Source organism: Thamnophis sirtalis, unplaced genomic scaffold, assembly GCF_051295495.1.
Source record: "Thamnophis sirtalis isolate CommonGarterSnake01/CBP01778 unplaced genomic scaffold, rThaSir2_p1.2 scaffold_6, whole genome shotgun sequence".
Classification (NCBI taxonomy): domain Eukaryota; kingdom Metazoa; phylum Chordata; class Lepidosauria; order Squamata; family Natricidae; genus Thamnophis; species Thamnophis sirtalis.
The window spans coordinates 58423448-58451138 of NW_028261386.1; the positions used below are offsets into that span (position 1 = coordinate 58423448).

The following is a 27691-nucleotide window of genomic DNA, read 5'->3' on the forward strand; positions in this document are numbered from 1 at the left end:
TTAAATGCAAAAAGAAGGTGGGGGGAAGGCTACATAACATCAACGATCGGCTAACACACCCAGCAGAGTTACAAACGCCTTTCTCAAATCTTGATGTTTCTGTGGGATAGCCAGAAAACCAAGCCGTGGCCACGCCCCCTCGAACACAGAGGGGCCCGGGCAAAATAGAAAGGGCAGCGCCGCCCGTGACAAAGATGGCTGCGGCGGTTGTCAAGCCTAGGCTTACCGCACCCGACGGGATCCTACGTCAGCGCTTGGCGTCCGAAAAGACCCGACCAAGAGAGGAACGCCGTCGTCCACATGAGCCAACTCGGACCGCGCGGAGGGAGGAAAATGGTTGATAAAGCGGAGGGTTTGAGCATAGCTCAGCAGGTGAGGAGGACGGCACACTGCCTTGGCAACTAGACGACGACCCCGGGGAGGCACGGAACAAAGATGGAGGACTTGCCTGAGGCCTCATTAAGGGGTCAATGAGGGGAGGTGGTGAATTGTGCACCCAAAGGCCTGAAAGGACAACAAAGGTCGGGGCCCCGTGAGAAGGAGCTGTGGGGTATTGGGTGTAAAGGTGTGTAAGAGCTGAGGAAACCTGCCACAACTCACCCTGCCACATTACCCAATCTTTCTTGAAAGCTGAAATCAAATGTCATGATTGAAATGAAGTGTTTGAATAACAACGAAATGTATGTGATTTTTCTCCCCCATATTTTATCTTCCCTACTTTTTAAAGAAAGAAAAGTATGGAGTATAAAACAAATTTGACCCTTTGGATAACCCAGCTTGATATGTCAAATTTACAGCAGTAGTTCCAGGCTCTTTTTTAAAAAAAGAAATATTTTCCTTTTTAAGAAGCATTTATCTGAAATGGTGTAGGCAGGGTTTCCGGCCCGAGGATGGGGATGAACTAGAAGACCTCCAAAGTCCCTTCCAACTCTGTTATTCTGTTCTTATTCGTCTCTTTATAGATGAACAGATTGAAGAATAACGGAATTTTCACACACACACACATCCTTTGGGAAGGGTGAGTTAAAACAAAAAACAAGAAGACTAATGCAAGACTCCTCCTTCTGGACTCAGCCAGCAAAACACACTTAACTCATTCACACTGCAACTCATGCCAACGAAAGTAAGCCAAGTAGTATAGGGTAGCGTCTAATAACTTCCTATTTCATCTGCCATTTGAAATACTGATGGAGGTATGACCTTCATTTTGAAATGGACAATTCTTTTTTAAATAACACATTCAAAACAGTTTCTAAAAAAGTGTGCAACACAATAAAAACAGTTTAAAGCCATAATATGAATGAAAAATAAAACAAGCCAGCACAGATACTTGGAAGATAAAACAAGGATTCCATTTATTATCCCAACAGGAATAGGTAATTAATCAATTTTATGAAATTAGATTGCCTAACCTGTGGCTTCCTGTGACTGGATTTTGGCTCACCTTATCCCCAGCCAGGATAACCATTTGCCATGCTTGTATTTGAACAATACTTAGAAGACCATTTAATTTCTCCATACTGTGGTCACTATAAATTGGAGATTATAATTCAGTGCACTGGCTTCGATTTAAACTTAATGGGGCTTATTTTTGTTTAAACAAAACATTAGAAAAGATATAACATCCTTATTAGTTTGTGATCTTCTGAAATTTGTTTCCTGCACTACTGTATTACTTTAATTGATGGTGTTAAAGTAGGAGAATACAACATTGTCTTGGTAAAAATTGCAGAGTGTAGGAATTAGCAATCATTTTGGGTGGGAATCAAGAAATCCTAATTAGTTCTGATAATGATGCAATGTTACCTATTGGACATACTGAGCAACTCACTTTGGAAAAATGGCAAATGAATTCCTCTAATCTGCATGTGATGAACCCAAAGAGGATCATAATTGATGTTTGCATAGTATTGATATCAGAATAAACTATTTGGTTTCAGATTGTAGCAGGGGAGCAGTATCTTTTTTTATTACTTCTTCCATACTAAGCATTTCTGAAAATCATCAAAAAAATAATTAGGTCCTTTCTATCTGATCTCCCAGTTGTTTATTTCTATTCTATAAGTAGCATTATAGTCTATTTTGCCATTTTGGGATAGTAAAATAGGGATTAAATATGTTAGCCTATGGGAATTAGCATGGCTTGTAAAATTATTTCATTAGTTACCATTTTTGTATAAATTTATATTTTTTCAGTTTAAAAAAATAAAGTTTAGGTTAGAACCCATGCATATATTACTCTCTTTTTTGTTATAATAATGAGCATGCAATTTTACTATTTTTTTGTTTGGTCTGAGAAGATTATTTGATTATAGAACTTTATATGGGGGCATATAGGAGGAGAATTGACAAGAGCTTCCTCAGCATTCTTCCTCAGCTACTTAAACCATTTGCTTTTATTTCCATATTTCCTCTGTATACTCAAATGTTAAATGTCTATGCGTGTCTGAGACAAGGATGGAAATAAAATGTGGGTTCCTATGCATTATTTCTTGTGTGGAGGTAGTGTCAATATCAAAATATGTGGGGCTCTCTGTTAACTTTTTTTTCCTTGCTATGTTTGTTTTGATCACCATTTCTTCCTCCCAATGTTGGCTTAGAATTCAGGGTGTACAAAAGGTTTTGTAAATCAGATGATTCTGCTTTTTCCACAATTCCAGCAACCATTCCCACTATTGACACTTACAGTTTCAGGAGTCAACTCACTGTCATTCCTATACTGTGTTGTAAAACCTTCACCTGGCTGCTGCATTTCTTTTGAGCTTTTAAAAACTTGCCTCAATGAGAGGCAGTGATATGTTGATTTAATCAAAAGAACTTGCTGATCTGAGCAGAGCTACCAAATGTTCACAAATGGGAAATCCTGGAATGAAAATGTAAGGTTTCAAACTTCACTAATGAAAGTGACACAGCCTGTTTTGCAGTAGCTTTAGTTCTCAATAATACCGGCAAATGTTTTCCTTTGTTGCATAGAAATCTTGTTTAAATCATTGTACAAACTGTTTTTTATGAAATGTTTCCATCACCAGTATCCTGCCGATACAATAATATGAATTCTAATTCCTAGAGCAGTTTGCACCTACTAGTAAAAAGTATGTCTATATGAACAATTTATTAAACACACCATAAATATTAAGAGTGGAATCTGTATAAACAAATAGCTTTTAGGAATCTGAACATGTCTAATCAATTCCCAATGAACTATCAGAGTAATTTTTAGTTCATGCATCCAGAAAATTATATCTCACAGCAATCCCAGAATCATCATTCCTCCTAATAGCAAACTTGATAGCTTCATTGAATTAGAATGTTGGTTTGAAATGTACAAAAATAAATCTTTTTTAAACAGCAGCCTAACCAACAGCCAACCTTTTCCAATTTAATGTTGTCAGTATGTTTGAGCTACAGTTTTCATCATTCCTAGACACCACGTTCAGTGGTTAGGAACGATGGCAGATGATACCTTGGAAAAACATCTTCCAATGTAATGGAATTATGAAAGTTGTAGCCACATCATTCCTGAAATCAATCTAATGGGACTATGTAGTATCCCTGATTAAATTCAGAAGAGGAGTTTTGGAATATGCAGAAGCACAAATGGAACACCTTTCTACAACTCATTAAAAGAGCTGTATCTTTTTTATGAATTGTGGGGATGCAGTAATAATTTATTCACCCATAAATTATTCTTCAACTAATGTATTCATCAAGGTATCATTTGATGTCTACATCAGAGGGATTCTTCTGCTTTCAAGGGACTCCCACTCACTCTTTAATACCAGTGTATGTTTGCACTGACCTAAAAAAATACATTACTTTTTTCCTTGGTAATGTTGTCCAGTTGTAGTGGACATCAGCTTTTATAAAACCCAAACCACTACATACTGTATATTAGCCCTACTGATGGCAATCTGATGGTACATCAATGTGAAGGGTGCCAATTTGGCATCATTAATTCAAATTATGCTGTTATTTAGACAAAAGTTTAAGATTTTTTTGAAAAGTTATGATCCCTATTTTCTCATTAACAATACTTTGGAGAAAGGTATTACTAAATACAATGAAATGTATATCAGTGAAACAAAAATATGAATAATACAACTGGAAATGAGCTGTTATATGTTGGCAATATAGCATTTTGACTCAAAATACATGATTGTTTTGGTGTCTTCTACTGAGAGTAACATTTAACAATTTTCCCTATAATTATTAGACCTACCAAGGCCTCTTTTGAGTACAGAAGTACATCACACATTTCTCAGTAGATGGTTTCAATTAAACAAATAAAGAGAAGACAAAAAAAATCTAAATTTGAAGCAGGAATCCATTTTCCTCCCTGCTTTTACTTCTGTTTTTTGTGAGCCCCCACCCCAGTTATCCTTTTGCTGAATTTTAAATTGTTGCCTTCTTAGGAAAGTTCTTTTGTACTCTAAATAAACTCTCTGTGTGTTGAACGTCTACATAAATAGTAATAACTGACATTCTCAATTTTTGCCACAATTTCCCTATAAACATGAACATGTTTATTTCAAATGTTTATACTGATTTTTATGGCTATACTGTAAGATACTATCTTTATGAAAAATACTTCACCACAGTCATAAAGTCAACTAGATATTGAAGTATTGTAACATTATTCACATGATGTGGATAAGAGAAGGTTAAATAAGCATCTCAAATAAACTCCCTGATGGAATTGATCAAGCATTTAAACCTGAGTGGACTAAATTTAACTCCAAACATACCTGGGCTAGACAATCAATTCCCCGTATTGTATGAACTACTTACTAGAGGGTTGACAGCCCCTTCCAATAACTTTGACTAGAAAAAAGTTGTGAACAGGAGGACTAAGTCCTCCACCTCAGTGGTTGTTGTTTTCATTTCTGCTTTTTCCAATAGCAACATAGGGAAAAAGTGAAATAGAGGGGCAGGAAACAGAGTGTATTCACCAACCTCAATTTAGACAGCACTGATGTCCCTAGGGGAAAACTTCTTTTTCATGATCTGAGACGAATAAGAATGACTAGGATATCCACAATTATTTCCTGCTCCAACACAAATATGAGTAAATTCTGGTATATTATTGCGTGTTTCAATTCTCCAGTACTTTAGAAGAGAGTAAACATATTAATTTATGTCATGTAATTATTGTGTGATTATCACATTTTATGTACATAGTCAAATTAACATGCATTGTGTCCTATGGAACGTCTCGCCTGTCATTGATCCAATCTAAAATTGCTGTCCTTCAACAAAGAAATTATACATTCCTGATTCTTTCCCAAGATATTTTCCTTTAGTGTTAAATGTATGTGATTGTCATTACAGGATTTCTCCTATTGTCCTAACAAAAAGTAATACATTTGAATGAAATACATTAATGTTTTCTTATAAATGAATGACAGTATAGAGAACTAAATTTTCATTATCCTGGACAGATAACTTATTTTATATATGCTTACGTTTCACAATTCCATAGGAAAGGCAAAGCTATGTTTTCAGTAAAAAAAAAATCTTCCTTTTCCAAGGAACTGGTTTAATAATACATTGTATATCTGATGTATTGGTGTATAAGTTACAAAGGTATATGTTAGAGGGGATTTTTTATTTTTATTTTTTATTTTGGTGCATTCAAGTCAGTCTTGACTCCTGGTGACTGCCTGAACAAGTCCCTGCAGGTTTCTGGGTAAGACTTTACATATGGTTTGTTATTGCCTCTTTCCCAGGACTGTGACAGAATGACTAGTCCAAGAGCGCTCAGTTAGCTTTGTACCTGAAGTGGAAATAGAATTCACTGTCTCTGTTTCTAGCCTGATATTTTAACCTCTACACCACGGGTGTCAAACCCCACCCAACCCAACCCAGTTTTTTCCTCTACTGGCTTTGGATAGATCCTTTAATTGTCTTAATTTTATATGAAAGCAAATTCTTCACATTAGTCTTTGTCTATAGATAGTGATCATTTGTTTATTTAATGTACTAGCAAAATCCTATAACCAATGAAAATACACATTCATAAAAGACATCAAAACAAATGGCTAAAACAGCCCAGCATAACAGAAGTAAGAATAAAATCCCAATAGTAATATATAGTTACTTGATAGTGCCAACCCAGCATTGCCAACATCAGCTTACAAAGACACTGCTTTGACAGCTTTATGGCAAGCTATCGTAGTTCATGCTAGTCTGACTTCTGGTGAAAGGCTATCCACACAGAGTGACCAACACAGAATATCATTTCTAACTCCCCACTCATAGTTTGGGTATCCTCAGCATTCTAACCACAAATGAAGTGGATAGGTTGGTTTTGCCTGAAATGTAAGTTCTCATTTAATGACCATAATTGGGGCTGGCAGTTCTATTGGTAATAATAGTGATCACTAAGTGGGAAATCATGGGGTCTGTGCTTTCCATTTCTCCACTTTCCTAAACCTTTCAAATGTTCACCCTGGCACTGGAATAATTAGTATGGGATTAATCTTTGTATTTACATTCATTGGCGAGGAAGGGATTACAAAAGAGTAAGTAGACATACAGTGGAGAATGCACTGGCTTTGGCAGCCTGTGCAAACAGCTGATGTATTCCCCATTGTGTGCCTGCTTTTTAACTTATCATTCCTTCCTCTCCAGTCTCTGTTCTTCAGAAAGGGGGAATAGGAAACAAGCAATCCTTCCTGTGCCTGACCCAGTTTTTTCCTCTTTTATCATATTCCCAAGAGCAAAGAGATAGAACAAGGGATGACCATTGTGTGCCTGATTCCTCCTATAATCTCTTCCTCTCCAATCTCTTTGCTCTGCAAAGGGGAAAAATAATGAGTCAGGCACAGGACAATACATAGTGACCGTAATGATTAAATTGTTCCCAGAAGCCTATTGTGTTCCATGGCTGTAATGGCTCTCATACACCATTCAATTCAATGGTGAAGAAAGTAAGGTTATACATTTAGACAAGAAAAAGCAAATGCACAGGAATACTATAGGTGGTAACTGGTTCAATAGTAATTGTGAGAGGGATCTTGGAATCCTAGTGGACAATCACTTAAACATGAGCCAGCAGTGTGCTGCAGCTGCCAAAAAAGCCAACACAGTTCTAGGTTGCATTAACAGAAGGATAGAATCAAGATTACATGAAGTGTTACTACCAATCTGTAATGACTTGGTAAGGCTACATTTGGAATACTGCATCCAGTTTTGGTCTCCACTATATAAAAAAGATGTTGAGAGTCTAGAAAGTATATAGAGAAGAGCAACAAAGAGGATTAGGGGACGGGGGGGGGGGGGCTAAAAGAATAGGATTGCCAACCTGATCACCAACGTCTGATGATAGATATGGCACAAGAAGAAGAAGAAGGGCTACAAGTTATATAAAATGGTTGCTGGAATTCGGTATGTCTAGTTTAATGAAAAGAAGGAGGAGGGGAGACATGATAGAAGTGTTTCACTATCTAAGGGGTTGCCATAAAAAAGAGGGAGGCAAGCTATTCTCCAAGCACCTGAGGGTAGGACAAGAAGCAATGGATGGAAACTAATCAAGGAGAGAAGCAACGTAGAACTAAGGAAAAATTTCCTAACAGAACAATTAATCAGTGGAATGAATTACCTCCAGAAGTTGTGAGTGCTCCAACACTGGACGTTTTTTAAGAAGAAATTGGACAACCATTTGTTTAAAATGGCAAACCTATGGCTCTCTCTGCAGGCACATGAGTCACCCCAGCTCAGTTCTACCGTTCATGCATGTGCACCTCCCACTGGCCAGCTGATTTTGGGGTCTCTGCCATGCATGGGGGGGCGCCCGGGGGCATCACGTGCGCATGTATGGGGGGGGCGCATGGGGGGTGCTTTGCATTATGGGTGTGTTCGCACAAACGCATGCTTTTGGCACTCAGCGCCAAAAAGGTTAGACATCACTGGTATAGTGTTTCCTGCCTGAGCAGGGGGTTAGGCTACAAGACCTCCAGAGTCCTTTCCAACTCTCTTATTCTGTTTTACCAGCATGTGGGCAGCTGCACTCTGCACCAATTGCAGCTTCCAAGAAGCCTTCAAATGTACTATTTTGTATTTTTATATATTTATTTGTATCCCACCTTTATTTTTAAAAATAACTGAGACATATCCAACACACTTTCCTCTTTCTATTTTCCCCACAAGAACAACCTTGTGAGGTGGATTGGGCTGAGAGAGAGTGACTAGTGCATAGTCATCAGCTAGGTTTCATGGCGAAGGTATCCCCGGGTAGAGCACATTGCAGTGGTCTGGCCTAGTGATGGGAGGGGGTGGGGGTCAAATATGTTTAAGTGAGATATAGAAATGTGACAAATGTTGTTCCTTCTCACTTTATCTTGTGCCTTTCCGACATCCAAGCAATTCATACATTGTGATAGACTTGTTAACAATGGGAACATGAGGGAAAGCTGCCAGAAAAGGACATGGGCAAATATACCTAAGAGAAAAGCAGTTTAATTTCTCTTTTCAGAGGGTCAGAAGGTATGTAGCCTCATTATTTAATACCTTTAGATGTCAGAAAATGTGTGATGTAACTAAATGTCAGGTTCTTCATTAAAGAACGCATAAAAGCAGGAGAGGTTGCAATTTATTTTATTTTTTTATTGCTTTTAAAATGCTGACAGAGAAATGGGAAGAAACCCACAAAGATAAAAATACATGCATTGTCAAAGAAAACAAAGTGTTTTTAAGTGAAAAAAAGACAAAAGAAAAAAAATATCATTTTAGCTGTAAATAGTTACAATTCTGCACATGGTTATCTAATGCATTTAGTCAAGCACATATCTATTTCTAATGCATTTATATAGTCATATATTAACCTGTATTTTGCATAACTGAGTCCCATATTTTATTATATTTTATATTCCATACAAAGTCTACATCTATAGGCAAACACAATCAATCCATTGGGTGAATGGGGCCATAGATTTATCTTTCCAGTCTTGCAATAACAATATTTTTAGTTGTGGTAAGGGCATAAATCCATTTACATTTTCTAGTTGTCAAATTCCATGTTCTAGATACATAGTCCAGGGGATATTATCATCTGAACATTTTAGCTTTTGTCACACAATTCTATTTATATAATTTAATACTTTGTCCCAGAACTTGGTAATAAAAATGTGGTTTAGATAAGCATTAGCCTCAGAAAGCAAGACAAGAAGCAATGGCTGAAAACTAAGGACAGAAGCAACCTAGAACTAAGGAGAAATTTCCTGACAGTAAGAATAATCAACCAGGAGAATGGCTTGCCTTCAGAAGTTGTAGGTACTCCATCTCCAGAGCTTTTAAGAAGAGACTGGACAGCCATTTGTCTAAAATGTTATAGGGTCTTCTGCTTGAGCAGGGGATTGAACTAGAAGACCTCCAAGGTCCCTTCCAACTCTGTTATTCTGTTATCTCCAAGAGAATGCTGTTTTTAACAGTCCTTTTTTGTATAAATGTAATGGAATCCAGTAAATTCTAAATTTTGGGGGGTATAAGTCTTAATTTGAAGTCCATTTACACTGTTGTTATAGAAATTAAAACACCCATTTTCTAGGCAATATGGGAACTTATAATTATTTATTTCATTTATTAATATCTCAATATCAAATTGGTTTATTGATATAAATATATATAGAAACTAATGGTGTTTTTTTTAGTTTTAATTATTTAATAGATTGTTCACGTTCTCAGAAGCTGAAAATGCTGCTGCTCCAAACAATATTGTTAACAAAAAAGTAAAAAAAAATCAATTTCATTGTCTTATCAATTGTTACAAAGTTAATTTCCTTGCTTCTAATCAATTTTTCCATGTCAAAATTTTTCCTAATTTTTAAAATTTGTCCCTTAAAGTCAATTTAGCATGACCAAAAAATATTGAATCTTTTTTATTAGGCATTACATTCTATAGTTCTGATTAGTTTAAGAAAAGGGTTAGAATTTTTTTATATTGCAGAATTTTAATGGTGTAAGCTGCCTAAAGTCATCATGGATTGAGTGGCCATATAAATTTATTTAATAAATAATGTAGTGACACTAATATTAAAATCTTTATCACTATCACCATAAGGTAGGATGATAATTAGCACACTTGAGTATGATCCTTATCTACTTTTGGTACAATTCTAATATAAGCCATTTTAAATGCCAGTAATAAAATTCCCTTATCAAATATCACTTCATTTACTTGATAGTTTTGGAAAAGTTTTTCTTAAAATCTTTTCATGGCCTTTGTGCAAGGAACAGTGCTTTTTATTAATTAATTAGAAAGTTATTTATTTTGGAATCTCAAAATATTTGAGCACACATTCATATCATTCCTCAGTTGTGATGTGAGATTATTGGTCTTTTTACCAGAGATAGTATAAATTAATATCAGCATTAAGTGTACAAAGTACATCTCTTGGGGCTGTGAATTTTTTTCTGCTTTTTTGGTCCAGCTTATCTTTTGGGGCAATTGTCTCAAGATCCCTCAAGGGAATCCAAATTTCAGAAGTGGTCATTGTATCTGAACACATGTCTAAATACTTATTTCAAAAAAGTCCGTGGCGCTACTGCATTTATTCTGAATACTAATAGATAGAGCAATAGCAATATAGCAATAGCAGTAGACTTATATACCGCTTCATAGGCCTTTCAGGCCTCTCTAAGCGGTTTACAGAGAGTCAGCATATTGCCCCCAACAATCTGGGTCCTCATTTTACCCACCTCGGAAGGATGGAAGGCTGAGTCAACCCTGAGCCGGTGAGATTTGAACCGCTGACCTGCTGATCTAGCAGTAGCCTGCAGTGCTGCTTTTAACCACTGCGCCACCTTGGCTCTTAGAGATATACTAATTGGATGAGGTGTAAGCAGTAAATAGTATTCTATTCTCCATTCCCTTCAGCAGATTCTGGAGAAAAAAAAGTGGTAAAATGAGAAGGGATTTGCTAATCAGAATATTTCCATGTCTCATGACTGAGGTTGGGCCCTTCTGGAAGCCAAGTGTAGGGTTCAGCAAAACATGCAGCTGAAGAAAACAGTGACATTGCTAGGACTTTGAACTTGGAGAGAAGAACTGTGTGTCTGGGGATCATTAGACTTGTAGTCTACTAGAGGGTGTCAATTTAAGAAAAAAACATTCCTCTTTTCTTTGGATCTCCTCCTAAGTAGCTCTTACAGATGATGGGAATTAAGTACATATTAAATTAAATCCATATGAATTCTCATAATAGTCACAGAAATAGCATGTATCTGAGAACAACATCTGTTCTCAGAACAGGAGAATTTGTGGCAACATGGTCAAATTTGTGCAGAAGGGGTTTTTAAAGATCTATTAGATATGATGACACTCAGTTCTGGTTGCTAAGCAGCAAGAACAGCAGGAGTAGTTCTTTCCCTTATGTTTGTGTGCTTTCCATAAGTATTTGATCATTTGGGCAAGAAGGATGCTGGACTAGCTGAACCTTTGGTATTATCCTGAATAATTATTCTTTGTAGTCTATTTGCCTTTTGCAGCAAAAGCAAAGGCTAGTGGCACCTTGAAGATTTCTGCTCCTTCCATTATTGTTGTTAAATACCAGTACTTTACATAATAGCATTTCAACTGATGTATTTTGTCACTAGCTGTTAGATTACAAGGAAAGACAGTATTTTTTTTCATAGCAGCCTGCTTTTCTTGGCATAAATTAGTCCCCCACCTCTGTTTTTCTCTCCTGTCCCTTGCCTGAGGCTAACTTTGCTTTCTTTCCCACAGCAGAGTGTGAGAATTGCTAATTAGCCCAGAATTAACCCATAAAGTGATTAACCAGGGATCAGTAGAATTGATTTCCAAATATTACCTGTGGAAGGGATATGTGCTATGGTAGAAAAGGTCTGGCAGTGGTCCCAATTCCATGTATCTCATCAGGCTAATGGAAGAGGCTGACCAGGTGAACAATCACACTTTCCCTTGACTTCTGGGCGCATGGGTGATTCACTGTATGCAGTGAAAGGGGGAATTGGAAAGGAAGCCGGCATGGATTTGTCAGCCATTTTTATTATCTTCTCATCATGCCAAGTGCCCTTTCTAATCCTCCTGCAGGGGAAGGGACTAGTTTCTGGAGAAAGAACATGCCTGTATTCTGTGCAGAGCACAGAACTAAATAAAGAAAGGGAAAGAGCAAAACATTTGTCTGAGTGTGTGCATTCTGCATGGCTAGATGGACAGTAGTTTGAAAGTCGATATTCTTCTAGCCAGCAAAGACCATATTCTTTGTACCCAGAATTACAAAAATAGTGGTTTTACCTTGAGCTCCAAACCAGTGAGAATCCCTAGAGCCCTTTTCCCTTTGGCGTGACTTCTGTTCTGAAACGTCCTTTCCCTCTTCAAAACCTTGATTACCTATGCTGCCTGCTTCAGCTGTTCCTCTCCCTCTCTTGTCTTTCCACTTTACTGAAAAATAAATTAGCAGACTAATTAGATGACTATCTTAAGCAGCCAGCAGTTGCTTCCTGCCACAACTCCAGCTGAATACAAGATGATCACAGCAGTTAAAAGTATCCACTTGAGACTTAGAATTGCCCAAGTTAATTTGCCTGCTCCACCTGGGGCAACTCCCTGGGCCTCTTCCAATGTCATCTTTTTATTTTGAAGACATGGTTGCCTGAAGTTGTAAAAAAGTAGTAAAGGCAGTACAGGTGATGTCTTATTTCAGTGGGGAAAAAAGTCCAAGCAGTTGAACAGAAAAGTATATCAACATTCACAGGTTGGTCCACCTGTATGTTATTTAATGAATATGATTATATTCCATACATATATGTTGTAACATTTACATTAACGATAACATAGGAGTTTTCTTATTAATTATTTCCTTGTAGGAAAATATGCACATATTATCAGCTTCAAGAAGCAGAAGTATTTATTTTGCTGCAAAAATTGTGGACTGAGAAGCTGAATGCACAAATTGTTCTGAGTGTTTTAATCCCCAAACATCTGGAGAGCAGAAGTGAAAAACTGATGGAGATCCAGATGTGCATCCATATCAGCTATGCATTATTTTATGCTTTAATACTCTTAGCCAGATTGAGACTTATCTGAAAGGATAGCTTTCTTTGTTTCCGTAACTGGAGGTACACATTATATAAAGTAGTCCTTGGACTGCAAATATTCTTTTTGGCTCTGTGATTTGGCCTTTAGATTTGATTTCCAAATTTAAGATAGCACATGTAGGTGGCCCTTGACTTGCCACCATTTAGCAACTGTTCAAGTTAACGATGGTGCCGAAGGAATGATTTACAACCAATCCTCGCATTTATGACTGCCACAACTTCCTTATGATCATCTGATCAAAATATGGGCACTTGGCAACCAGCATGAATGTACAATAGTTGCAGTCACGTGATCACCATTTGCAATCCAGTTTTCGTCAAGTAAAGTCAGTAGAGAAGCCATATCCACTTAACAACTGTGCAATTCACTTAATAACCATGGTCAAAAAAGGTGATAAAATTGGGCTCAATCCACTTAATCATCTCACAACAAAGGAAGTTCTATTCCTAGTTGTAGTTTAAGTCAAGGACTACATGTATGTAGCTTTCCTGAAAAGATTACTGAACTTATACCACTTTCTCTAATTATATTGTTTGTTTCCATAGCTAATGACAACAGGAACTCAGCAATAAGAACTCTACATAAGGTTGCTGGAAGACTGAAAAATCCTTTTCTCCCTTCCTCTCATTCCTAGCAATTTAGCCTTCATTAGGTAGCTCAGGACTAATAATGTGTGATCTTTCTTAATTAATTTCTATGCCTAGTTTCTATATTCTTTGATTCACAATTTCTGTAAAAGCCTTGTCATTAGTCAAATAAATTATGATTCATGAGGAATTGGACTAAATGATTATTGGAGAGGCATCCACTACTCAAATTTGAACTACCTGATAATTTAGTCAAAAGAAATTTGTTCAGTTGCTGGTATATAAAACTAAACCTGGAGAACTGGGCAGTTTAGCCCCAGTTTAATTCTATTTGAAATTTGGCCTAAATTTAATTTTAGTTTTGAAAGCCTATTCCTGGATTCAGTGACTCTTGGAATGTTTAATTTCAGAGGTTGAAATCTTAACATTGATACTGGATTGATCCCAATCTGACTTTGCAGTCATGAAGTTCCACAAAAAAACCAATTTAACTTATTTAAATACTGCTAGTCTTCCATTATGACCATTTGAGACCAGAATTTCTTGTTGATAAGAGGAGTTAATGAGTCATGCCCAATTTTATGACCTATTGCCATGGTTAAGCGGATCACTGCTGTTAAGTGAATCTTGTGATCATTAAGCAAATCTGGTTTCCCCATTGTCTTTGCTTGTCAGACCTGGGAAGATCACAAATGAGAATCAAATGACCACGGGATGCTACAACTGTCAAATACATGCAGATTGCCAAACCCACAAATTTTGATGATAGTTGCGATGCTGTGATGGTCGTAAGTGCGAAGAATGGTTGTAGATCTCTTTTTTGAGAACTGTTGTAACTTCAAACAGTAATTAAATGAATGGTTGTAAGTCGAGGACTACCAGTAACCACTATTTTTGTTTCTACATTTCCCCATCTGTGAAAATCAGATGTGTTTCTAGAATGTTTCACAGAATGTATGTATGTATGAATGAATGAGTGAGTGTGTGTGTGTGTGTGTGTGTGTGTGTGTGTATTTGTTTTTGTAGATTGTCACAGGTGTAGGTATGTTGGTCTTGTTGTATTCGGGTCTTTTCCCGTGTAAGATTGAGATTGTCTTGACAACGTTTCGGTGAGGTCTCACTCGCCATCTTCAGGCTGGTGTTTTCGGCTTCGTGTTTGGGTGAGTAAAGCGTGGTCGGAGCTGCCGTCTTTTTATGCTCTGACCATCCTTTATTCACACAAACACGAAGCCGGAAAACCCAAAATTAGAAATTACATTTGGTCCAGACATTTCCCCCCATAAATAAATACCCAGGCAACGCCAGATTATCAGCTACTTTTTCATAAAATTACTCCACACAGATCAACTTAACAATAAACATTGGAAGTGCAGTTTGACATAGAGGTGGTGGAATGGAAGGTCATGGGCTCATTCAATATTCTCTGCCTTATTGGTAAGAGTGATAGTTTCAATCCAGAAGCTTTGTCTGTTTTGCTCAAAAACTTTGCAGGTCGCAAGAAATGTAATTGCAGCAGATCCTCCAGCTAAAATGCAAGGTATGCACACTCTGGTCAAGTGCTGCTGCTTAAGAGAATGGGCATCGATGAAATATCTTGTCATACCTGCTTGTCTAATGTATTTCAGGTAGAGAGCCTAGAAGACAAGTTGATGTTTTGCAGGCAAGCTTTGGAAGAGGTGGATTTTAAGCTACGCAGAGAAGAACTAACATCTGCACGAAGGTACTAGTAGAACTTGTCTTGGGTCTAACCATGCATCTGTAACTCTTGCAGTATGTTGGTTTGATTATTGTGTGCTATTCTGGATCAAGCAGAGATAAAAATGAGCTTCCAATTTCTTTTTAAAAGGAGTATATTGAATATAGAGGAAGAGGCAGAAATACTTCATTGAATTCTTCTTAGTGGGAGAAAGTTCATTTAAATGTTTCTGTGGAAATTGATTTTATTATGACTGGACACTTCACAGGTTGGATAAAAACTTTACACAGCACTGTATTATATCCCACATGTTCCTAATGCATGATTTCTGCTCTGTTTGTCCATAAGGCCGTTTTTTGCCCTCCGGAGGCTTCCCTGAAGTTCGGGACCGGACTTCCGGTTTCCTCATAGGACCATTTTTCACCCTCCAGAGCCTTCTGAAGGCTTCCCTGAAGGCTCCGGAGGTCGAAAATCAGCCCTATGGACAAACCGGAAATCACTTCCGGTTTGCTAGTAGGGGCGGTTTTTGCCCTCCAGAGCCTTCAGGGAAGCCTCCTGAAGGCTCCAGAGGGCAAAAAGCGGACCTACAGTTTGGGAATGGTGACTTCCAGTTTGTCCATAGGGCCGATTTTCCATCTCTGGAGCCTTCAGGGGCCTTCAGGAGGCTTCCCTGAAGGCTCCGGAGGGCAAAAACCAGCCCTACGAGCAAATCAGAAGTCATCATTCTTGAACTTCCAGGTTCCCATTTTCTGCCCTCCAGGCTTCAGGGAAGCTCTGGAGGGCGTCCGGGGGGGGGGGAGGCTCTTTTTGCCCTCCCCAGGCTCCTAGAAAGTCTCTGGAGCCTGGGGAGGGTGAAAAAATTGTGGCAAAAGCGGGGTGGGGTCACTGGTTGCACGCATGCATGCGGAGGGGGGGTCGCATACATAGCATTATGGGTGTGGCACACCAGCGCACGACCCCTCCCCCTCCCATGTGCTTCCCCCGCTTTTGGCACAGCAGCCAAAAAAGGTTTGCCATCACTGATATAAGGTACCTAGAGATTGCTTATTGGGGCTCCTATTTTCTACCATGTCTGTAACCTTCCTCTGAACCTGTGCCAATTAATTTACAATATATCTGACCTAAAGTACCCCAAACTGAACAAATGCTTCATTGAAGTTTGTGCTAGCATAGAATAAAGTGGGGCTGCTACTTCTAAGAAGAAAAGCTATAAAAGTAAATTAATTGGTCCTAAGTAATTTTAGAGATTTAAAGTCCTGTCAGTCCAAGCAGAAGCTATTCTGTTTGTAGTTATTCCCTTTTTATTATACCAGTAGCATCTTGTCACCTCAGAGTCACTTTCTGTGTCGTTTCTTATATCAGGGTGAGGAAACAGCTGCTGGCACTGTGGGCTTTCTCTCCACAAAGTATTAACATTAAAGGATGTGACATGATGAAATTGCCCATTATCATTCAAATCTCAGGACAGATTATGGCTTTTGGCAGTAGCAAACATTGAAAGGTAGCTGCACCATGATGAAATTTTCTGTGGGATTGGACTGAAGGCTTTATTCTGCTGTCGGCTTTCCTGATTGTGGGAAAGTTACAGAATTAATCTTCTGTTTATGTTCCTCAGCAATTTTATTCAGGGGCATTTGGTAATACTGATGAAAACAGTACACAGCCATCACAAATCATTTAATCCTCCTATGACACCCACTTCAGGAGGCATATGGACTACAAAATTGGGGTTCCATTTCATTCTAATTCTCAAATTACTCTTCATCTCAATATTTTTTTATATATATATTAGACACTCAGTAATTCTAGAATTGTCTGAATTTCTCTGCTTTGTTTCTTCAGCTGCACTTCCCAATATAACTTTATCCTGCACTTCACCCTCAATTCACTCTCTAATCTAGTTTGGCACCATTTTCACTCTGGCTCTTGTTTTGTTCTCTAGGGACAAACTGTATTGTGCTTACCGCCTTTCCTTTCCTAGTATAGTATACTAGAGAGCTTACTTGGAACTGGCAAACAAATAGCTAGCGCATATTTATTTCCCGCTATATCAGTGCTGCTGTGTTTTCTGTGTTGTAATGGAGCTGTTGCTAGAGATACTACTTTCAGATGCTTTGTTTTGTTCTCATGCTTTAAACTATGGATTAATTTTCCGCTAACAATATAAATCTTGGATTTATTCCTTCTTTTTTTAAAAATTGAGTTTTTTTACTTAGCTACAAGTTTTATAAAAATGAACCAGCATTAAAATATGTGCAGCATTTCACCAACATGCACAAAAATTTCAGGTTGAATGTTTCATGATGTAAAAGCAGCCAAGAGTTTTATGAGAGAACAGGACCAAAATTTTTCTTTAAGAGAATTTCATTGTCCCATTTCCAATGTTTTGTAACAACTCTTTTAAGGAGATGATATAGCAAATACTGTAACAATTCAAAAATCAATTATGTCACTTCCAAATCAGAGAAGGAATCATAAGACTGATTTTTTTTTAAAAAAAATGTGTGCAGGAAAATTAACATAGCAAAATGCAAGCATCTTCAGAGGAACACTTAGTCATATGACCACCTTTCAGAAAACTGAAGTAATATAACTAGATTGTCATCTCATCTGCCATTATAGAAGCTAACTACGGTATATCTTTGTGGGCCAGAAACCTTTATTTTTTTACTAAATATCTGTCTTTCCCACTTCCTTACAGAGAATCACTGGAAAAAGAGAAAAACATGCTAGAAACCAAGGCCGAAATTTATGGTAAGACATACTAGTATATGCAGTACATTTTCCTATTATGGTGTTCTTCGGGTAGCTTAGATGTCGCCCACCAGAATTCCCAGGCAAGAATTGCTGGAGGATACCACGTTTGGGAAGGAATTAAGGTAATTTCCTCTGAAACTAACAAAAAAAAAAATCATTCTCATTGCCTGAGATGGAAACGAGAGGTTTTTTTTTAAAAAAAAAATAGTACTATTATAAATGTGTTTTTTAAAAGTTTACAAATTCCTTGATACATTAGAAATCTCACCCTTTGTGACAGTGGTCATATATCTGCCTGTCTACACTTCTGTATAGTTAAATTTTCAAAAAAGAACTGCAAGTAAATAAAAACTACAATCCAGAAAGGTGCAGAAGAGACTGTTAAAATGATTTTTTTTACACATTTGGAAAGTTCAAGAGGTCCCTCCATTTAATTTGTAGGTGCAGAGGCAGATAAGGAAGTTTGTCAGCATATATAGCACAAGTCAGTGAAGAAGCGAGAGAAGACAGCTTGTGGTTTCTGCCTGTTGTAGCAGAAAACAGCTGTAACTGAAATACCTATGTAATCTCTGATGTTCACTGGCCGTGCTGTGTGTCACTTCATTAAGAGGAGATTCTTGATCTAGGACAGGACTGTCAAACTGGTGGTCCGTAGGCCGGATGGGTCATGCACAGGCCACCCCCACCCTGGCTCCGCAAAGGCAAAAAAGTCACGATAAGTCACGTGATGCAATCGAGTTTGACACCCATGGTCAAGGACCTTTTCTACACCATTGCTCCACTTATGAGGCTCCCTTGCCAAGAAACTCAAGCTTATTTTAATCTAGGCACAGTGTAAGTCTGTTTTATTTACAATGAGCCATTATAAGTGTTAAAAGACAAGAGCATCAATGGAGTTGTTTAAAAATGGGTTTATTACATTTTAAATTTGATTATCTTTCTGTCCAGGGCAATGTACAAAACAATTAAAGAATATTTAAATAAATATAAATAATATGCATGTCTCCTAATCTAGAAGATTGACTTCTCGGGACTACTTAGATTGATACATGCAGTGATTTCTTTAGCATTTGGATTTCTTTAAAGAGAGAACACTACGTTTTGTGCCCCAGTAGCAGAATTTGGAGATCATCTGTTCTTATTTGTTTACATGCAATATTTGTATACTAGTGAGTCTCTATGGACTTTCAAAGGCTTACAAGAATACATAGACAATTTATAATCACTAAAAGCAAGATACAAAATCTGTCCCAGTATTCCAACCAAATGATCACCATTTGTTTGAAAATCTTCAGTAATGTTACTTAAAATTACTTAATAAAACATCTCCATAAAGACTCTGTTTTTACTGTGCTTCTAAATATAATCAGGGAGAATGCCATCCGTATCTCTGTGGTTAGAGTGTTTCATAGGAATGGGACATAATACTGATAAACACCATGCTCTTGCCCTCTCCACATCTTATGTGGTGGGGGGAGGGGAGTGGGCCCTCCCCAAACCACATCCCAGCTCAAAACAAATGTATCTGAAGGCCCTGCAGGTGGTAAGCCAGAAAAATCTGCAGGGGTTAAAACCAACACTTTGAAGCATATTGGAGCCATTGTAGTGCTCACAAAAACCTCAATGCTTCTATACGCAGCACTGAAAGCTGTCATCCAGCAGCATGTGAGATTTGCATTTTGCATCAATTACAGCTTCCAGGTGGCCTTCAAAAGCAGCTCTAAGCAGCATTAAACTGTAGAGGTGATAATAGCCTCCAGATATTGCCTGCCTACACCTCATGCTCCAGAAAGAACTGGCACACCAGCTATAGCAGGGAAAAGTCCCCTCATCTCCACCTATGTATCTGATAAAGTGCTACATAAATAAAATGGGCCAAGCACTTTATAATATTTCCCAATACTTCTTACTGCTGTCTGAATAGGTATAAACCCTCCTACTATAGATTTGAAAATGACCACACTACTGAAATTAAATGGTACTTGGATATTAAGTGTTATGATATTAGAAACAGGTGCTTTTTATCTGTCTCGTTTATTTGGTTCTTCCTTTTTTTACATTGCTACAGGGCAATGCATTTCTGAGTACTTGTGCAGGACAAATGTAATTTGACACTTCAATATCTGAAATAATGTGTGCCACCAAATGTACTTGACCTCTTCTGCAGTGAGGTGATTTTAGTTCCATATCAGAAATAAGTACATGTGCTCTAAAAATACAAGTGAATTGTTGATTTTAATAAAGCTTTCTACAAGTTAAGGACATTAACCTATCTTGAGAAAACAGGCTATAGACTATCTTCAGAAGCTAAATTAAGTTAACTGCAAAAAAATAATCTTACATTGGGTCTTTATACTAAAGGGAGTACAAAATAGTCTTTTTTTTTAAATATAGTTTTTATTAAACACTATTACCTTTAAAAACAGAAAGAAAAATACAACAACATAAGAAAAGACAAAACATACATAACAATATAAAGTAAATATACAGCCTTTTGTATTGGCATTCATTAGTTATACATTTTTTTAAGCGTAGAACATACAGATACAAATACAATTTTAAACATACAACCCCCCCTCCCCTTCCCCCCCCCCCGCGGTGACAGTCATTCACAGCCCAACTTTTTTCTTTCCTTCCTCATTGTTAGGTCTCTAAGCCACATCTTCTCATTGCAAAGTTCAGGGATCTATTACAATACCCATGTTCACTTTTAACTTTCCCCATTTTAAGTCCCTGCTGTTCTCCTTGTCGCCCACATATACCATAAGTTCCAGCTAAGATAATGTTCCGTTTCTCCTTTGTCCCTCAGCCAACCCGTCATTCTATCCATTTCTGCACATTCATAGATCTTTTTAATTATAGCATCTTCCAACGGTATGGTAGTGGATTTCCAAAATTGTGCATAGGTTATTCTTGCGGCCACAATTATATGTAGGCTCAAATGCCATATTGAACTACTTATGTTTTCTGGTTTAATGCTTAGTAGAAGGTTCTCGGGTCTCCATTCCATGTTTGCTCCGGTAACCTCTTTTAGCCATTTTTTAATCCTTTTCCAATATTTCGTGGCCTCAGTACAGGACCACCAAATATGGTAGAATGTGCCATCCTTTCTTCCACATTTCCAACACAATGGAGATAACCCAGGGAACATCTTGGCTAACCTCGTTGGGGGAAAGTGCCACCTATAAACCATCTTGTATATGTTTTCTTTGAATGCTGTAGATATTGTAAGTTTAATGGTCTTACTCCATAGATCCCACCATTTGCCCATTTCAATTTCATAGCCAAGGTTTCTCTCCCATGCTATTAGAAGGCTTTTGTCCATCTCTTCATTAGCATCTTGGCAGGTCAAAAATTGGTAAATCTTCGATAACATTTTCTTGTCTCCACCAAACAAAATCTTATCTAGCCCCTGAGGGTTTGGGTAGATCCCAAAATGTATCACTTTTAAACCTGTTTCTAACCTGTAAATATTCCCACCATTCCAAATTCCTGCCCTGCTGCTCTAATTCCATCTTTGTTTTCATGTTGCCATCTTCTGTCATGATATCTTTATATGTTATGTTTCTTGTCCAATTAAATACACAGGGATGTGTTAAGGCCTCTAATGGTGCCAACCAGCACGGAACCCTAAGATAGTATTTTTTCCTCATCTTTTCCCAGACCCCCATCAAAGTCTTCCGAATATAATGTCCCATGAAATACCTATGGGGGGTGTCTCTTTCTTGCCAGAGGGAGGCATGCCATCCCTGAGGGAGGTCATGTCCCTTTATAGCCAATAGGCGCCTTCTACTCAACATCACCCAATCTTTCACTCATGTCATGATTGCTGCGTTATAGTATGCTTCCCAGTTGGGTACTCCGAAGCCTCCCAGTTCTCTACATTTTTGCAATATTTGGGCTTTGATTCGTGCTTTCTTGCCTTGCCATATAAATTGAGTCACTATTGTCTCCAAAGATTTTTAAAAAAAATTATCCAATTTAATTGGTGCCGTTTGAAACAGAAACAAAAATTTTGGTAATACATATGTCTTGACTGTCGCAATCCTGCCCATCAGAGACAGTTGTTTGCCACTCCAATTATTCATATCTTTAGATACCTGCTGTAGCAATTTCATATAGTTATCTACCTTGATAGAGGAACATCTCTCCGTGAGCCAAATTCCCAAGTATTGTACTTTGTGGGCCATGTTGATCCCTAACAGGCTTTGTACTTCCCTTTTCTGGTTCAGAGTCATATTCTTAATTAACAGTTTTGTCTTCTCTTTGTTTATACGTAGCCCCGCTATCCTACCGTACTCCTCTATTTTACGTAAAAGTTGTATCCCAGAAGCCATAGGATCCTCCAGGATAAAAACAAGGTCATCAGCGAAAGCCTGGACCTTAAATTCCTGAGCTTTAGCTCGTAACCCTTTAATTTGTGCGTCACTTCTCACTATTCTAAGAAGGGGTTCTAATGTGAGGATGAACAGTAGGGGGGATAATGGGCATCCTTGTCTTGTGCCTTTACCAATCTCAAATAGTCTTATTGTATCTTGGCACTTCTTTTGTCCAATAAAGGGAAATGGTTGTTTAGAGATACTTTTGGGGAGACTGGTTTGTACAGGATACACTTCTATCAACTTGATTTGTCCAGTATAAAGAGCTATAAATAGAAGCAGTAATGAGTCTTCCCAATTCTGGATGCCCCGTGGTGAGAAGATGCTTGCACTTACGTTAGGTTCTGCATAAAACATTAAAAAGCATAACTAGAGTAGCCTCCTACTCTAAAGCCTCCTGATAAAATAAGAGCATGACTCTTCCAAAATTGTGTTCATGTTTTCATTTGGGGAAGACTTCAGATAAAAAGGAAGTCATTAGGGTAAAGGTTTTTGGTTGAAGAGAAGCTATCTTTTACAAGTTGTGGCTTCCCAGATGGGTAAATGTAATTTAGTGCATTCGTCATCATTGGTACGTTGTGTGGCATTGTTGAGAGCTCTACTTCAGTTGCATCGGGAGAGCTGTGGGTTCCCAGCTCCTGGCTAAACTAAAATTTTAGTTTGTATCAAGACTACATCTTAAAATCTCCTGCCCCAGAAAGGAACACAATATCGTAGGATCAAGAGGTGATTGGAGACAGAGTTGAGTAATTGGCTGCGACAGCAGCAAGCGGTACAAAGATAAAGTCAATACAGCCTAATTGGGAAGAAACAGAAAAGTCTCAGAACTCCTGGAAAGGAATTCACAGTCAGTAGTTGCTGTGAAGAATCAAAATATCTCCCTTCTCCCAAAGTGTCTGTAGCAGGAAATTATCAAAGAACAGCATTAGAGTCCAGAATTCAGTTCAAAGGCATTCACAGGGAAGAGCGCTGACACAAGGCATCATCATGCCAGTGATGATGATTATTATTATTGTTGTTGTTGTTGTTGTTGTTGTTGTTGTTATTTTGCATTTCAGAAGGGCACAGACTAGTTAACATTGCCTACAGCTGGAAAGAATAATTGAAAAGTTAAACCGTTTTTTAAAACTTGTGTGGGTGTAAGCATACAGGAGCACACAGACTGTATTGGTCAGATGTTTATCATTGTAAATCAGCAAAGTTAATTGTAAAACACATTGCTAATTGAGCAACAGCTGCATTTTTCCAGTGATCAAGATTTGAAGATTAGGCAAAGCAAAATGAGTTTGTCCTGTTTAAAAAAAAAAAAAAAAGAGGCAACAAATTCATTTCCAGACCTACTTTTTTTTTTCTTTTTTTCTTCTCCTCCATAGATGCAGCACTGGGCTACTACCTTTGACAGAGTAAATACTGCCTTAATTCTTGCTTTTCTTTGCTGTATGGAAAGGTCCTAAAGCATAATTGTGTTTTCCTACTATCTGTCCTTGGCTATTTAGGTTGTACTGCCACCTGCTGGACTATCGAAAAATTCAGTATATTTTTCACGTTCTGTATTTGGAAATGTTTTTCAATACATAAGATTACATCTTAGAATCTAAAGTAGCACCTATATTTGTAAATGTCTGTAGCGGCCATGAAAATTAATTAGTTATTAAAAATCTAAATTACAAAATCTGGGGCATTTTAACTGAGTCATCTTATGTAAGATTTTAAGATATTGCTGGTCATTAGCAATATGTAGGATATTGCTGGTCGTTAGCAATATTTTCTAGGACCCAATTAACTTTCAAGATTTTCTATTAGTTCCACTACTATCTGAAATCTTTTTATACTATTCTTCCGTATATTCATGGTTGTTTGCATCTGTCTACAGTACAATTTTGTCATATTTATATTTTATCATGCTTTCATATCTATATAAAAGCTTCCTTGGATTTCTGTAAATTTCCAAAATAAATATTTAATCTTTCCTATGCAGTTATTTACTTTCTTTGCACTGCTTGTTTTATGGGTAACTTTGTCTCTTTTTGCTCATCTGTGGAACTTAGTACTTAGAAAGGCAAATAGCCCTGGTCCTTGCTGAAGCTACTCGGTTAACAGCAAATATATACTGTATGAAGACTTGTTTTTTAAAACCCTAAGAAAATTAATAACCTTGCTACAATATCATCTAGGTTTGGGATTGGATTTTTTCCCCTAACAAAATATTTGCAATATTTTCATGCCCACAATCAATATTACATTGCCAAAGAGTCAGCATTCAAAAGCTTCGGAGAACAAGGAGAAAGTATCCCATAATAAATCTAGAGCTGCCATTCAGCCAAGGGCTAGAGACCTTTTGCCCATGTTTTAATGCACTGAGCTCCTCTCACTAAAGCTGCCTCCTTTAGGGAGCTGGCAAATATAAAGGGACATCTGCCTGAGCTGTTATATTAACACCCAAGACTTCCCATTAAAATCATACTCCTCTGGCAGTCCCAGGTTGAACCGCACTGACCTTTTCTGCCACTGCAGTCAGTAACAATGATTCTGTTGTCAAATAAGCCATCCCCAAACTCTGACCTCTCCCAGAAATTACAAAAGCACTGAAATGGGCTCTGAATGGGCTTGATTGCTGTATAGCAGCAGAAAATAGATATATGAAAACGGTATAGTGCAAAAGTTGAATAGCCTTTGACTTCATTTTAAAGTAGCTTTTTTATTACATTTGTATGTCACCATTCTTCTGAGGAACTCCGAACATACAGAATGGAATCTAGCACCATTACTATAAAATGGGATTTCTTTTCCCCTGTGGCAAGTCCTCATAACCTAGATTATATAGATCAGCCTGCAGAATTCAGTCAACCACCTCCCTACAATAATTCCTTTTGAAGCAAGATTTTTTTTTCTACTCAAGATGCTTTGTGGCACGTAGGGTAAAATGCTTATGTATGAATGAGGTCAGATCAAAAAATCATGTTTAATTGTTAGGAAGGAATCTCATGCTATTCTATTGGTAACCTTAAAACTCTTGACTCAAAGGTTTAAGTGCTTTAAATTTGAGGGGGGGGTACTTTAATCATTTGTTATACTTTATTCTACTCCCATCCCCTAAGTTGCTGCCCTTAAAAATATATTTTAACCATTTGAAATTTCAACCCTGTGAATATTATGTAAAGATATATTCTCTGTAAATCAGAGTAATCCTACCATCAAATGTCTTCTTTAAATCATGTAAGGGCTTAAATTAAAATGCATTTTATGTTCTTTTTTAAAAAAAATTCTCCTCTCTATTTAATCTTAAAAGCATTAAGCAGAAGCCACAAGTTTTGTCAGTATTCCAGCTTTAATTATATAAAGATACTTTGAACATCTTGAGATTTCCTTTCATGAAATACAGTTGATTAACCTTGTTCATCTTTTGAGAGCAGTGTGTAAGATACCAGTCAAACAGTACATACAAAGTAAATTAAAAGCTCAACAGTATTTAGAATAAGACTCCTAGATTTCATGCTGAGCCCTATTCAGGTTGTTATGAGTCAAGTGCCATGGAAAATTTACCCATGTGCAAAATACATGACAGAAAAAGAAAAGTATAATAAGAAATTATACTACAGAAAAAGAATAGAATATTAATGATACTCCAAAGACAAGTGAAACTTGTTACTTAAGAAATGTTAAAATGCCCTTTGTTCTACAACTGCAACTGATGAGGTAATTTATCTCTTTCCCACTCTTCCCCCACCCCACCAAATCATGCCTCTTTTACTGTCCTGCTATATGGTACTTAAGAAACACCTAAAATCCTAATGCTATCGGTTTAGTAATACTGCAAAAGGCTTACGACAGAGAACCTTAATATTTAAAACAAATTAAATTTTATTTTGAGAAGTCTATAGTGTCTTTACAATGTGATGTTTTTTTTTTTTTTTTTGTCTTTCCAGAGAAAGAGCTCAAAATGCTTCGTCATGAGAATCGGAAGACTGTAGCGCTTTCAGCAGCCATCATACTCTTAGTGTTTGTTATTTACACCTGCTGGACCATGTAATATTTAGGTGCTGAAATCTAATGACTACTGTAGACCCTGATGATTCTACCTCCCTTCCCAAATTGTGCCAAGGGTAAGATCAGCTTTCCATACCAACATGCTCTGCAACGTAGACCATCTTAGCGTAGTCTTCCAAAAGAACTTCAGTAGAAAATTAACCAAGGACAAAAGGCAGGGTTAGTTGGACCTTCCAGCTGATGGCTAGGTAACGGGATTGTGAGGGCAGGTTAGTTGCACCCCGATTGTAGAATTGCCTTCACAGAGGCTGAGCTGGGGTCACTGCATTTTTTAAATGGCAGGCAATATATCTTTATATAGGCTTCTATGTCTTTCATTAAGTCCTTTTAATCATGTTTAAAATGTTTTTAATTGATAGATTGTTTTGTGAGCCAATTGACTACTTTTATCAAACTCTATTAATTTTTTAAGGGAAGAAGTTACTGTATAGTTTTGCCTTCTTTGAAAAAAATGTCAATCCAAGTGATTATTAATATTTGCATTTTGAACTAAAATAAAATGCAGAAATTTAAAAATAAATGTGCTTCCCTTTTTTCCTTTTCATTTTCCTCGGTCAGGTCTCCCATCAATTCTTTTATCAGGAACGCTTTGTAATTCTCCTTCCTTTCCTGACTTTTAAGTTTTTCACCATGCTAGAGTTAATTGGCTTGACATTTTCCTGACTGCAACAATGCCTCAAGTTCAGTACCTATTAGCAATACCTATTAGCACCTCCGTTGTTGAAGGAAGAAGGCATTCTAATGCTGTCAAGCTGCTTTGTTTTGCTTTGGAAATACACTCATGGTTCCTTTTAGTTTCTGCTTCAAATATGCACTCAAGCCTCATTCATTTTGTTTTCTACTTTGGCAATATAACCATGGCTCCCTCCTTTTGTATCTGTGATTCAATTACATCTCTCTGTCCAAAAAAGTATATAAATCACCTTTCAACTTTGCTGTTTTCAGTAAGAAAACAAATTCTGTTCTTACTTCCTTGCAAATAAATAAATTGCCCATGTGTGTCTGTTTTAAATCCTTTTTCTTTAACATAATGTAAATGTTAGGACTGCATTTTAGAAATGACTTGCTTCAAAGTGATCTGAGCACTTCTCTATACATTAAAGCAGCCTATTTTTCAGTCTCCTGCCTAAACCTAAAAAAGATATCACAACCTTTGGAGTCATCAATT

At 37.4% G+C, this 27691-nt stretch overlaps 1 protein-coding gene across 1 annotated transcript; it reads left to right on the forward strand.

The window, feature by feature from the left end:
- Window positions 1-208: 208 nt before the first annotated feature.
- CCDC167 (coiled-coil domain containing 167) lies at window positions 209-27043 on the forward strand. The gene is made up of 4 exons (XM_014054113.2): window positions 209-372; window positions 15270-15364; window positions 18042-18094; window positions 26403-27043. Exons 1-4 carry the CDS (start codon window positions 301-303, stop codon window positions 26504-26506), a joined length of 324 nt encoding a protein of 107 aa, XP_013909588.2. The 5' UTR covers window positions 209-300; the 3' UTR covers window positions 26507-27043.
- Window positions 27044-27691: the final 648 nt, after the last annotated feature.